At 36.2% G+C, this 13,897-nt stretch overlaps 1 protein-coding gene across 7 annotated transcripts in view; it reads left to right on the top strand.

The window, feature by feature from the left end:
- The window catches only part of USP33 (ubiquitin specific peptidase 33), a 77,012-nt gene that overhangs the window by 24,584 nt on the left and 38,531 nt on the right, over positions 1 to 13,897 (top strand). For 5 of the 7 annotated variants that reach the window (XR_005025799.2, XR_005025798.2, XM_036890228.2 and 2 more), the window contains exons 2-7: positions 6,624 to 6,755; positions 7,030 to 7,083; positions 7,524 to 7,586; positions 8,734 to 8,886; positions 11,103 to 11,205; positions 11,714 to 11,786. Coding sequence is in view for 5 of the 7 variants with exons in the window: in XM_036890228.2 (XP_036746123.1) it covers positions 6,675 to 6,755; positions 7,030 to 7,083; positions 7,524 to 7,586; positions 8,734 to 8,886; positions 11,103 to 11,205; positions 11,714 to 11,786 (527 nt within the window). In the remaining 2 variants the exon portion in view is untranslated. The remainder of the gene's footprint in view (positions 1 to 6,623; positions 6,756 to 7,029; positions 7,084 to 7,523; positions 7,587 to 8,733; positions 8,887 to 11,102; positions 11,206 to 11,713; positions 11,787 to 13,897) is intronic. The other 2 variants (XM_036890231.2, XM_036890229.2) reach the window with 1 other exon arrangement.

The following is a 13,897-nucleotide window of genomic DNA, read 5'->3' as shown; positions in this document are numbered from 1 at the left end:
ACTTTGATATGACCTTTATACCATTGTGAAGAACCTATTGGAGACCATCACACAGGAACTGCTTTTTTTTTTTTTAAGAGAAAGAAATATTATCAGAAACATGTACTTCCATAGCTGATCATCTAACACCCTTTAAAAGATCAAAATTAAGGATATGTAAAGCATGCATTAATCGTTGATTTGCATTTAATTTTATCCTATCAGGGAGTAATCCCCCTTTTTTTTGTTATCATTAATCTACAATTACATGAAGAATATTATGTTTACTAGGCTTTCCCCTACACCAAGTCCCCCCCACAAACCCCATTACAGTCACTGTCCATCAGTATAGCAAAATGTTGTAAATCACCACTTGTCTTCTCTGTGTTGCTCAGCCCTCCCCTTTCCCCCAACCCCCGCATTATACATGCTAATCATAATACCCCCTTTCTTCTTCTCTGCCCTTATCTCTTCCTACCCTCCCATTCTCCCCAGTCTCTTTCCCTTTGGTAACTATTAGTACATTCTTGTTCTGTGATTCTGCTTCTGTTTTGTTCCTTCAGGTTTTCCTTTGTTCTTATACTCCACAGATGAGTGAAATCATTTGGTATTTGTCTTTCTCTGCTTGGCTTATTTCACTGAGCATAATACCCTCTAGCTCCATCCATGTTGTTGCAAATGGTAGGATTTGTTTTCTTCTTATGGCTGAATAATATTCCATTGTGTATATGTACCACATCTTCTTTATCCATTCATCTACTGATGGACATTTAGGTTGCTTCCATATCTTGGCTATTGTAAATAGTGCAGCGCTAAACATAGGGGTGCATCTGTCTTTTTCAAACTGGAGTGCTGCGTTCTTAGGGTAAATTCCTAGATGTGGAATTCCTGGGTCAAATGGTAAGTCTATTTTGAGCATTTTGAGAAACCTCCATACTGCTTTCCACAATGGTTGAACTAATTTACATTCCCACCAGCAGTGTAGGAGGGTTCCCTTTTCTCCACAACCTTGCCAACATTTGTTGTTTGTCTTTTGGATGGTAGCCATCCTTACTGGTGTGAGGTGATACCTCATTGTGGTTTTAATTTGCATTTCTCTGATAACTAGTGATGTGGAGCGTCTTTTCATGCGTCTGTTGACCATCTGAATTTCTTTTTTGGAGAACTGTTCAGTTCCTCTGCCCATTTTTTAATTGTATTATTTGCTTTCTGTTTGTTGAGGTGTGTGAGCTCTTTATATATTTTGGATGTCAACCTTTTATCGGATCTGTCATTTACAAATATATTCTCCCATACTGTAGGGAACCTTTTTGTTGTATTGATGGTGCCCTTTGCTGTACAGAAGCTTTTCAGCTTGATATAGTCCCACTTGTTCATTTTTGCTTTTGTTTTCCTTGCCCGGGGAGACATGTTCATGAAGAAGTCGCTAATGTTTATGTCCAAGAGATTTTTGCCTATGTTTTTTTCTAAGAATTTTATTGTTTCATGACTTACATTCAGGTCTTTGATCCATTTCGTATTTACTTTTGTGTATGGGGTTAGACATTGGTCAAGTTTCATTCTCTTACATGTAGCTGTCCAGTTTTGCCAGCACCATCTGTTGAAGAAACTGTCATTTCCCCATTGTATGTCCATGGCTCCTTTATTGAATATTAATTGACCATATATGTTTGGGTTAATGTCTGGAGTCTCTAATCTGTTCCACTGGTCTGTGGCTCTGTTTTTGTGCCAGTACCAAATTGTCTTGATTACTCTGGCTTTGTAGTAGAGCTTGAAGTTGGTGAGTGAGATCCCCCCCACTTTATTCTTCTTTCTCAGGATTGCTTTGGCTATTCGGGGTCTTTGGTGTTTCCATATGAATTTTTGAACTAGTTGTTCCAGTTCCTTGAAGAATGTTGCTGGTAATTTGAATAGGGATTACATCAAATCTGTATATTGCTTTGGGCAGGATGGCCATTTTGACGATATTAATTCTTCCTAGCCAGAAGCATGGGGTGAGTTTCCATTTGTTAGTGTCTTCTTTAATTTCTCTTAAGAGTGTCTTATAGTTTTCAGGGTATAGGTCTTTCACTTCTTTGGTTAGGTTTATTCCTAGGTATTTTATTCTTTTTGATGCAATTGTGAATGGAATTGTTTTCCTGATTTCTCTTTCTATTGGTTCATTGTTAGTGTATAAGAAAGCCACAGATTTCTGTGTGTTAATTTCGTATCCTGCAACTTTGCTGTATTCTGATATCAGTTCTAGTAGTTTTGGGGTGGAGTCTTTAGGGTTTTTTATGTACAATATCATGTTATCTGCAAATAGTGACAGCTTGACTTCTTCTTTACCAATCTGGATTCCTTGTATTTCTTTGTTTTGTCTGATTGCCGTGGCTAGGACCTCCAGTACTATGTTACATAACAGTGGGGATAGTGGGCATCCCTGTCTTGTTCCTGATCTCAGAGGAAAAGCTTTCAGCTTCTCGCTGTTCAGTATGATGTTGGCTGTGGGTTTATCATAGATGGCCTTTATTATGTTGAGGTACTTGCCCTCTGTGCCCATTTTGCTGAGAGTTTTTATCATGAATGGATGTTGAATTTTGTCAAGTGCTTTTTCAGCATCTATGGAGATGATCATGTGGTTTTTGTCCTTCTTTTTGTTGATGTGGTGGATGATGTTGATGGACTTTCGAATGTTGTACCATCCTTGCATCCCTGGGATGAATCCCACTTGGTCATGGTGTATGATCCTTTTGATGTATTTTTGAATTTGGTTTGGTAATATTTTATTGAGTATTTTTGCATCTACATTCATCAGGGATATTGGTCTGTAATTTTCTTTTTTGGTGGGGTCTTTGCCTGGTTTTGGTATTAGGGTGATGTTGGCTTCATAGAATGAGTTTGGGAGTATTCCTTCCTCTTCTATTTTTTGGAAAACTTTAAGGAGAATGGGTATTATGTCTTCTCTGTGTGTCTGATAAAATTCCGAGGTAAATCCGTCCGGCCCGGGGGTTTTGTTCTTGGGTTTTTTTTGATTACCACTTCAATTTCTTTGCTCATAATTGGTTTGTTTAACTTTTGTGTTTCTTCCTTGTTCAGTCTTGGAAGGTTGTATTTTTCTAGGAAGTTGTCCATTTCTTCTAGGTTTTCCAGCTTGTTAGCATATAGGTTTTCATAGTAATCTTTAATAATTCTTTGTATTTCTGTGGAGTCTGTCATGATTTTTCCATTCTTGTTTCTGATTCTGTTGATGTGTGTTGATTCTCTTTTTCTCTTAATAAGTTTGGCTAGAGGCTTATCTATTCTGTTCAGTTCTCAAAGAACCAGCTCTTGGTTTCATTGATTTTTTTCTATTGTTTTATTATTCTCCATTTTGTTTATTCCTTCTCTGATCTTTCTTATGTCCCTCCTTCTGCTGACTTTGGGCCTCATTTGTTCTTCTTTTTTCAGTTTCGATAATTGTGATGTTAGGCTATTGATTTGGGATTGTTCTTCCTTCTTTAAGTGTGTCTGGATTGCTATATACTTTCCTCTTAAGACTGCTTTCGCTGTGTCCCACAGAAGTTGGGGCTTTGTGTTGTTGTTGTCATTTGTTTCCATATATTCCTTAATCTCTATTTTAATTTGTTCATTGATCCATTGATTTTTTAGGAGCATGTTGTTAAGCCTCCATGTGTTTGTGAGCCTTTTTGTTTTCTTTGTAGAATTTATTTCTAGTTTTATAACTTTGTGGTCTGAAAAGTTGGTTGGTAGAATTTCAATCTTTTGGAATTTACTGAGGCTCTTTTTGTGACCTAGTATGTGGTCTATTCTGGAGAATGTTCCATGTGCACTTGAGAAGAATGTGTATCCTGTTGCTTTTGGATGTAGAGTTCTATAGATGTCTATTAGGTCCATCTGTTTTAGTGTGTTGTTCAGTGCCTCTGTGTCCTTACATATTTTTTGTCCGGTGGATCTGTCCTTTGGGGTGAGTGGCGTGTTGAAGTCTCGTAAAATGATTGCATTCCTTTCTATTTCCTCCTTTAATTCTGTTAGTATTTGTTTCACATATGCTGGTGCTCCTATGTTGGGTGCACATATATTTATAATGGTTATATCCTCTTATTGAATTGAGCCCTTTATCATTATGTAATGTCCTTCTTTATCTCTTGTTACTTTCTTTGTTTTGAAGTCTATTTTGTCTGATACTAGTACTGCAACACCTGCTTTCTTCTCTTTGTTGTTTGCAAGAAATATGTTTTTCCATCCCTTGACTTTTAGTCTGTGCATGTCTTTGCATTTGAGGTGAGTTTCTTGTAAGCAGCATATAGATGGGTCTTGCTTTTTTGTCTATTCTTTTACTTTGTGTCTTTTGATTGGTGCATTCTATCCATTTACATTTAGGGTGACTAATGAAAGATATGTACTTATTGCCATTGCAGGCTTTAGATTCATGATTACCAAAGGTTCAAGGTTAGCTTCTTTAGTATCTTACTGCTTAACTTAGCTCGCTTATTGAGCTGTTATATACACTGTATGGAGATTCTTTTCTTCTCTCCCTTCTTATTCCTCCTCCTCCATTCTTTATATGTTGGTTGTTTTATTCTGTGCTCTTTCGTGGTTTTTGTGGGTAGTTGATTTTATTTTTTGCCTTTAGTTAGTATTTGGTTGGTATGCTTTCTTTGCTATGATTTTATTTTCTCTGGTGACATCTGTTTAGTCTTAGGAGTGCTCCCATCTAGAATAGTCCCTCTGAAATACCCTGTAGAGGTGGTTTGTGGGAGGCAAATTCCCTCAACTTTTGCTTGTCTGGGAATTGTTTAATCCCTCCTTCATATTTAAATGATATTCGTGCTGGATACAGTATTCTTGATTCAAGGCCCTTCTGTTTCATTGCATTAAATATATCATGCCATTCTCTTCTGGCCTGTAAGGTTTCTGTGGAGAAGTCTGATGATAGCCTGATGGGTTTTCCTTTATAGGTGACCTTTTTCGTCTCTCTGGTTGCCTTTAAAACTCTGTCCTTGTCCTTGATCTTTGCCATTTTAATTATTATGTGTCTTGGTGTTGTCCTCCTTGGTTCCTTCCTGTTGGGAGTTCTGTGTACTCCCGTGGTCTGATCAATTATTTCCTTCCCTAGTTTGGGGAAGTTTTCAGCAATTATTTCTTCAAAGACACTTTCTATCCCTTTTTCTCTCTCTTCTTCTTCTGGTACCCCTATAATGCGGATATTGTTCTGTTTGGATTGGTCACACATTTCTCTTAATATTGTTTCATTCCTGGAGATACTTTTATCTCTCTCTGCTTCAGCTTCTATGCATTCCTGTTCTCTGGTTTCTATTCCATCAATGGCCTCTTGCATCTTATCCATTCTGCTTATAAATGCTTCCAAAGATTGTTTCACTTCTGTAATCTCCCTCCGGACGTCTGTAATCTCCCTCCAGACTTCATCTCTTAGCTCTTGTATATTTCTCTGCATCTCTGTCAGTATGTTTATGATTTTTATTTTGTATTCTTTTCAGGAAGACTGGTTAGGTCTGTCTCCTCAGGTGTTGACTCACTCTGTGATCTTTGTCTGCCTCAGATTTTGCCTTTTCATGGCGATAGAGATAGTTTGCAGAACTGGCATGAGTGACAGCTGGGAGAACGTCCCTTCTTGTACTTCTTGTTGCTTTGTGGCCTTCCTCTCCTGGGAGAACAGCGACCTCTAGTGGCTTGTGCTGAGCAGCTGCGCGTAGACAGGGCTTCTGATTCTTGCCTGGCCACTATGAAGTTTATCTCCGCTGTTGCTGTGGGCGTGGCCTGCATCGGGCCGCTGCTCCGATATGGTGGAGCCGCGTTGGAGGGGAAACGGGAGCCTGTTTATCTCCGTGAGCGGCCTCTGAGCTCCCCTTGCTATCCAGGGGGTTAGGGTGCCTGGAGTTCCCCAGATTCCCTGCTGCTGGGCTAGGTGTCCCGGGGCACTTCCGTCCAGCTGTGGGGTCCCTGTCCCTTTAAGACTTACAAAAAGCACTCACTTTTCTTTGTCTCTGGAGCGCCGGCTGCGGGGACCCGCTCACAGGTCTTACTGTCCTGTTTCCCTGGTTTTCAGCACCCCACGCGTGCACTTTGTCTGCGCTCTGGTGCGGATTGCTAGGGCTGGGTGTCTAGCAGTCCTGGGCTCCCTCTCCCTCCCTGACTCCTCTCCTCCCACCAGGAGTTGGGGTGTGGGGTGCTTCGGTCCCACCGGGCCGTGGCTTGTATCTTACCCCCTTCGCGAGGTGCTGGGTTCTCGCAGGTGTGGATGTAGTCTGGCTGTTGTCCTGTATCTTCTGGTGTCTCTTTTAGGAAGAGTTGTCTTTGTTGTGTTTTCAAAAATATATGTGGTTTTGGGAGAGTTCCGCTGCTCTACTCATGCTGCCATATTGGCTCTGCGCCCCCATATATTTATCTTTAAAAAGTGAAATGGGAGAAAGGTGAAACAATCAGCAAAAGTAACAGAGAAGCAAATTTATATTGCATCATAGATGTCAATATTGATAAAATGTACATTTAGTTGAAAAATTTCCAATGTTTAAGTTCACTTATGAAAGTAGCCTGGTATATTTGAAAATACATCTTTGTAGAGCAGACGTGTAAATGTGTGCTTATTATTTTATCTTTTAATAGCATTTTTCAATTAACTTTTTGGGTCAAATTTCCTGTAGATATTAGCTTATTTGGAACGCCTTGAGAAACAGGAAAAAATTTCTACAGAAATGACAGCTTTTCGAAATCATTGTCCACATTTGGATTCAGTTGGTGAAATAACGAAAGAAGATTTAATACAAAAATCTCATGTAAGATACAGGTTTTTTTCCTTCCTTAAAAAGTCATACTCATTTTTCTCCCAAATATTTTTACTTTGTTATAATTTATATGTAAAATATACATAAGATGTATAATTTAATGTTTATACAGATTTATACATAGAAACATATGATTTTGATAGATTATAATAATATGTTACATTCTTATGTCCCAATTTTTTATATGTGATATTATGAGTAAATTGTATGTGTTTGGCTTTGTAAATATAATGATGATGTTGTCTATGTGATTTTCATTTTATAGGGTACTTGTCAGGATTGTAAAGTTAGAGGACCAAATCTTTGGGCATGCCTGGAGGTATATATATATACATATTTCTTCTCAGAAGTTTGATATAATAGAAATTTACATCTGAATAAGGATAACTAGAAGATATTTTTTTATGCTTAAAAGATTTTACAAATGAACATAGTTTAGAAAGATAAGATCATTATTGATACAAAAAGTAAACTTCAAACAGCGTTTTATGGTACTTTTGCAAAGTTTTAGTAAATCACTAAAATATTTTACACTTGCCTTTTTTATTAGAGGTGACATAGTTTTCTGCTTAGAAATATTCCGGTTGTATTCTTTTGTGCTTAGTACCCTTTTAGTTAAAATAACTGACTATGGAAAGTCATTTAATCATTGAGTTATAACATGATCAAAACTTTATGTAAACATAATTGTGATGCTATTACTATAAACTTAAACATATTATAAAATACTTATTTTCCTTTTTGTGTAATTGTTTATAGAATAGATGTTCATATGTTGGCTGTGGTGAATCACAAGTAGATCACAGCACTATACATTCTCAGGTATGTATGTAGAAAATTTTCTTGGAAGATATTTTTTAAGCAGAGACCGAAGGAAGGAGAAAGCAAATATCTTATTAATTCAAGTTGTAATTCAAAATTTTGCCTTTTTTTATGTAAGATGAGTTAAACCTCAGCTGTGTTCTCTAAAAGATAGGGAGGGGAGTTGCTAAGATCAATATTAAAATGAGGTAATTAAGAGAATAATGATCTAAGTGTATTTCCTTTTATATGGAGAGGTGATAGCTAGAATATTAGGAGGATCTGAAGATTGAAGTGAAGAGTAGATGCCTGGGCTTATGACAGGGCCTTGCTAACTTTGGTCTCAACTTAATCAGTCTTTTCCTGCACATCCTCCTAACTGGAGTCCCCTTCCTACTTCTCCCTGTTGTTAGGTGCTTTGTGAGTTATTCTGGCATGCCTCTTTTTAGTATTAGGTACAATTCCCATTCTAAATGACAAGTTTCTTGAGAATGAGTTGTCTTCTTTGCATTGATATCCCTACAGCATCAACTGTTCTCAACCAGGGTTCCTCAAGAGAATGAATTAAGCCTGAGTACCCCAGGACTCTTAGGCATCATTGTACATATAATTAATTTACTTCTCTGCATATACAGAATGGTAGTGCCAGGTACCATTCTTGGGAGAATTGAAAGAAGAGTTATTCAAATCCTTTTACATAGGGCATAATTCTCTTGCAGAACTCCAGTTGAGAAAGGCTGAAGTTTTATATATCCAAGATCATATATTCACTGTTACTTAAACTGTTTTGTGCTGTGACTCATGTCAGTTGTATTCCTTCTGTCATTCTGATCTAGAATAATTACTATGCTGTTATCAGTTATTTTGTTGGATTATATTTGTTTGTTAACTGCAAAGCAGAGTCTTACACTCCTGTGTGTTTTATAATGGATGGTGGTGAAAAATGACAGTAGAGTAAGTTCTGGAATAGGCTTCAATATTGTTACTATTCACTATACTTTAGGCTTTAGTTTATCTAAAGGACTTTTTGGTGTTCCAGTTTAACTCTTCTCTTTTGAGTATATTGTTATTCATCAAAGTCCAGCAGTATATCTTCTATGATCTTTTGAAATGTTTTCAAGTATAACTAATTTTGGTTCCTCTTTTCCCTCCTGCTGAAATTATACAGGAGACGAAGCATTATCTAACTGTGAACCTTACCACTCTTCGAGTATGGTGTTATGCTTGTAGCAAAGAAGTATTTTTGGATAGGAAATTAGGAACTCAGCCTTCATTGCCTCATGTAAGACCTCTTCACCAAACACAAGAAAACAATGTCCAGGTAATAATCTAAATCCATTTAATTAAAATATCAAATATTTTCAGGTAATAATTGCATAATTTGTCATGTTGAAATTTTAAAAAACCCTACCTAAGCTATACTTTGAAAACTCCTTTAATGTGCCTTTTTTCTCAACTGAAACTCTGAGGCTGGCCTTTCTTCTTTTGTAGAATGATAAGGTAGGGTGAGATTGAATATATTAAAGCTTAGCAATATTGTAGCTTTGGTTACAGAATATATGTAGGCTTGTAAAGATTGGTCACTAATTTTGAGAATTTTCCAGTCATACAAAAATGAAGAAATTAGAATAGTTGGCTTCTAACTTATTCTATTCATGATTTGTTCTGTATGGTTTCACTCCTTGGTTTTTTCCTTGTATTATATAGAAATAACACTTTATTTCTATATGTGTGTTCCTAGATGCCACTCTCTTAGATTTTTCTGATGTATCTTTGTATCACATTCTGACGGTAGACATTTCTGGTAATAAATTTGCTTGCCTTACACATTATATAACTTAAGGGGACTAGATTTTAGACAAGGTATATTGTTGCATTTCTAGTTTCACAGTTGAACAGCTCTAGTTAATAAATCACCACCATTACTATTTCTCCCACTGATACCTACTTATCATTCAGAAATGTGTTGTTCATCTTTTTTGAATGCCCTCGTAGTTTTAAAATAAATTTCCTTTAACACTCTTGAATTAACTAAAATGTGATAACTAAAAATTTAATCACATAAGGAACTGATCATTTATAAGGGCAGTACTCAAAAGGTGGTTGAAAGAATAAGTGCAGATCATTCACAAAGAAGAAATACAAGGAAAAACTAATTGAGAAAATAGTCATCAGTGACTAGAGAAAAATAAGTTAAAACAGCTCTCTGATGCCATTTGTGCCATTTGTGCCAGAAGAGATTGCAAACCCTTTTATGAATACTGAATCTGGTTGGATAAATATACTGATAATTTTCTGATGGCTTGTAAATAATTTTCTAGTGAGTTATATTTATAAGACATAAAAGGCATGAATTTTTTGCAACTTCTGGTTGCAGAATTTACATTGTTGAAGAAATTACTCAGAAGAAATAAAGTTATTTGTACAAATTTCTTGAACAGTATAAAATTTATAGGCTGCTTAAACCTAGTTCATCAAAGCATTAATTATAAAGTAACAACATTGGAAGCCATTCAGGTGTCGTCAATAAGGTTTTGCAACTAGAAGTTTTTTCCTAGGTGGTAAGATTTTGAATACTTTTTTTTTTAAAGTCTCTGTAGTCTCTGTATTTAAATATAACAAAGTGAAAATATGGCTCTACTCAAATGTCCAATATCTACAGATGCCAGGAATGTAAAGTGAATTCATAAAATGGATGGGTGTGAGTGCATCAGCATGCATTGTAGAGGTGGAAAAAGTTATAATAAGGCTATAAGAGAACCGGGGCAGATGCTCAGTGCATGCTGCTAGTTGGTTGTCTCTGGTTGATTGTTGCTAAATGGGTTCAATGTACTTAGATCTTTTGCTATTACGAGAGAACAGGAGAATTATTGCAAGAGAATCAATAAAGTCTGACTTTTAGGTGATCTCTCCCAATTTTTAAAATACTAGCTCAAAAGTTTTGCCTTTGTCTTTTTTTTTAAACAGTGTGGGGCTGGCATTTGACCAGTAGGTCCCCAGTTGCAACCTCTGAGTCAAACCAATTTTTGGGAATTAATACTGGAATATTTTATTACTACATAAAACAAGTGAATTGTTTCCTATGTATAAAAAGATGCAAAGTGTAGTACCAAGTATCAGGATTATGAAAGTTTACAGATAAGTTGCTGTGTTATGGTGGAAAAACTTCATATTTCTTTACTATAAAAAGTTAGAAAACTCTGAAAAGACAATGTAGGGCATGTGCAGTTAGGTCTCTTTAGTTGTAATGTGATATCACTGAATTGGTGCTAATTGTGTTGCAATTCAGAAGAGTCACAAGTGGCTTTGTTACTCAAGTACATACGTTAATGAAAGAGTGGTATGCTATTACCTAGTGTAGATCCTTATTACTTTCAAAAATGAATGTAAATTTTGTTCTAATTGATACTTAGGAGATCTATTAAAATGTATTAAACTAATATCTTTTAATTTTTAGACTGTAGACATACATGAGATAAAATTAAGATTTTTTAACCTAAGGATTTGTTCATGTCTGCTATCTTTTCTGTTATTAAGGATTTTAAAATACCCAGTAACACAACACTAAAAACTCCTTTGTTTGCTGTATTTGGTGATCTGGACATAGAAGTGGAAGAAGGAGATGAACTGAAGGCAAGAGGTAGAATAATTCTCCTGTATGACACTCCTTTGTATGACACTGCCCATCTCTTTAGGAATTTGTATAATGTAAAATTTCAAAATCTAGAGGTGAAAAGGACTCTGCAGTTGGTAATTGCCAAAAAAAGAAAAGAATGTTGGCCTAGTAAAATTACTTTTGCAGAAAAGCAAACTGACAGCTTTGAGTGATACCTTATTTCTCTGTTGTCACTTTATCGAAGCTCACAGTTCTTAATGTAAACTGTCTGTACATAATTTAGTATAAATCTTCTTTTTTAGTTGATATGGGGAATTTTTAATCCATTAAGTATGTATTTAAATAATTAGCTGAGAATTAACACTTTGGTATGAATCTGACTTATCTGAGTTATTCACATTGCTATTTTGTATTTCCATAATGTATTTTGCATGTAGTTAACATAATTTGGGAAACATAATAACTATCATACATATTTATGTATTCTGTAATTGGATTATTGAATGATGGCATAATTTGCAATTTTTCTTAGTAGGTCTTACAGGTTTGAAAAATATTGGAAACACTTGTTATATGAATGCAGCTTTGCAGGCTCTTTCTAACTGGTAAGTAGAGAAAGTAATTTTGGTCTCTTTGTATAGCTTTTTTAAGGTACTTTTAGAGCAGAAAATTTAGCTGCTGTAGTATCCTAAAAAAAAAAAGGAAGAATAAGAGGAGAAAAGAAACACGCATAGCTGGTAATATGGGAAACAGTTAATGATTCTGTTCAATTCCGCTAGCCAACAGGATCCCATAAATCCCTGGCTATGCTTCTTCCCTCATTTCTCTCAGCACACAGTCCCTCACCCTCCTTTCTGAAATGTTCCCATTTAGAAAATTATGTGGAATAACTAAAAACAAACATGTAAATACTCTTGGAAAACTTACTTCCTCTTTTTTAGTGAGTAACATTCAAGGTAGAGTAGGCAAGAAACTGGGCTGGGACATAACCCATTGTTGTCCCAATGGGGTTCTTCTGTTCATGCTTGTAGTTTCTTAAGAATGCTGGTCCTGACTTAGACCCTAAATAGTTGTCTTTGAGCAAGTTATTTGTTTTTACATTTGGGAAATGAGAGGTGTGAACTAATTCCTCAAATCATTTTTAGTTCAGAGATCCTATGACAATATTTTATATTTTTCTGTAGGTGGAAAGTCTCTAATTAGTCATTTGGATTTTCTTTTTTCTTAATCGTAGTCCTAAGAATAGGTAGGAGCAAGTTGGAATATTCTCTAAATGTCTCTTAGGTTCATCTGGTCTTAGTGTAGTTTGAGTCTAATGTTTCGATGGTCTGTCTGTTACGGGTTGTTTGTTTTCCTCGGTTCTTGTTCCCTCTAAAACAAAGAATCAAAAGACAGAGGAGACACAATAGTGAAACAGAGTCGAAATTGTATTTGAATAAACTCCAAGGGTGAAGCGGGCCGGAGTCAAGGTAGACAAAGGCACAGAACTTTTAGGAAGAGAGTCTGTTTATCATGGCCTAGCGGGGATGTGCCTCTTTGATTGACAGGTCACTTTGTTGACAGCTCTAGTTACACACCCATTCCTCTTTGTGCGCATGTCTTTTTCTAAATGTGCAAGAAAAACCCATGGTTGGGGTGGGTCAGGGGGACAAAACTAGATTTACTTTAATGAGATTATGATGAGGTGTGGTTTGGGCCGTTCTTAGTTTTGTTCGATTGTGCCTTCATTGGGACCTGGTTGGGACTTACTTGGCCTGGTCCCAATAGGCCTGAATTTATCTCCCTGCAAAGCCTTTGTTGTCTTCATGTAGGACCCCCATAACTAGGTGGTTTTCCTTGAGCCTTATCTTACGCTTCCCTGGCTGCTCATGTCTGTCTACCTAACAATTCCATTATTGAAAATGGGATATTGAAGTCCCCTATATTTTGCTGTTTATTTCTCCCTTCACATCTGTTAATACTTGCTTTACATTGGTGCCCCTATGTGGGTGCATAAATACTTAAAGATGTTATCCTCTTGATGAATTGACCCCTTTATCATTATACAATAACCTTTATCTCTTTTTACAGCTTTTGAGTTAAAAGTCTGTTTTATCTATGTTAGTGTAGAAACTCAAGCTCTTTTCACTTTCATGGAATATCTTTTTAGGATAGCCAATTTATTGCAGGTCAGGACTAGGTTCTTTGCTCAGTGAGTTTCCTGTAACTGAATAGATCATTGAGTTTCCTATAAGCTAATCAAGCTCATAAAAGACTATATTGCCTTATAAATTGCTAACTTGAGCCCCTGGATGGATAGTAATATCACTTTCTGGGATGTAGAACTTTGGAGGGAGAGCAGATTCACTTAAAAGTTAAAATGTGAGCATGTTAAATTTGAGATGTCTATGACATCCATCAGTTTGGGCATTTGTTATAAATCTGGAGTTAGAGGAGATGTTTGACTTGTAAATTTGACTTCATTGGCATGTGTGCAAAAAATTTAAGATAACCCAAGGAAAGGGCTATAATTTTTGCTGTAATTTTTACTAATTTAAGATAACCCAAGGAAAGGGCTAGAATGTTTGCTGTAATTTTTACTAATTTTGTTTTAGAATTACTCAAAAAATTGCTTTTACCGTAAGTCCTCTTTAAGAATTCCTAAGAACCACCTAACATTACCCCTAAGAAAACAATTACCAAAGCTATCTATTTTTTAAAACCTCCCTTTTGTGTA

This window comes from Manis pentadactyla, chromosome 4 (assembly GCF_030020395.1).
Source record: "Manis pentadactyla isolate mManPen7 chromosome 4, mManPen7.hap1, whole genome shotgun sequence".
Lineage (NCBI taxonomy): Eukaryota > Metazoa > Chordata > Mammalia > Pholidota > Manidae > Manis > Manis pentadactyla.
This window is presented reverse-complemented; position numbering and strand designations above follow the sequence as displayed.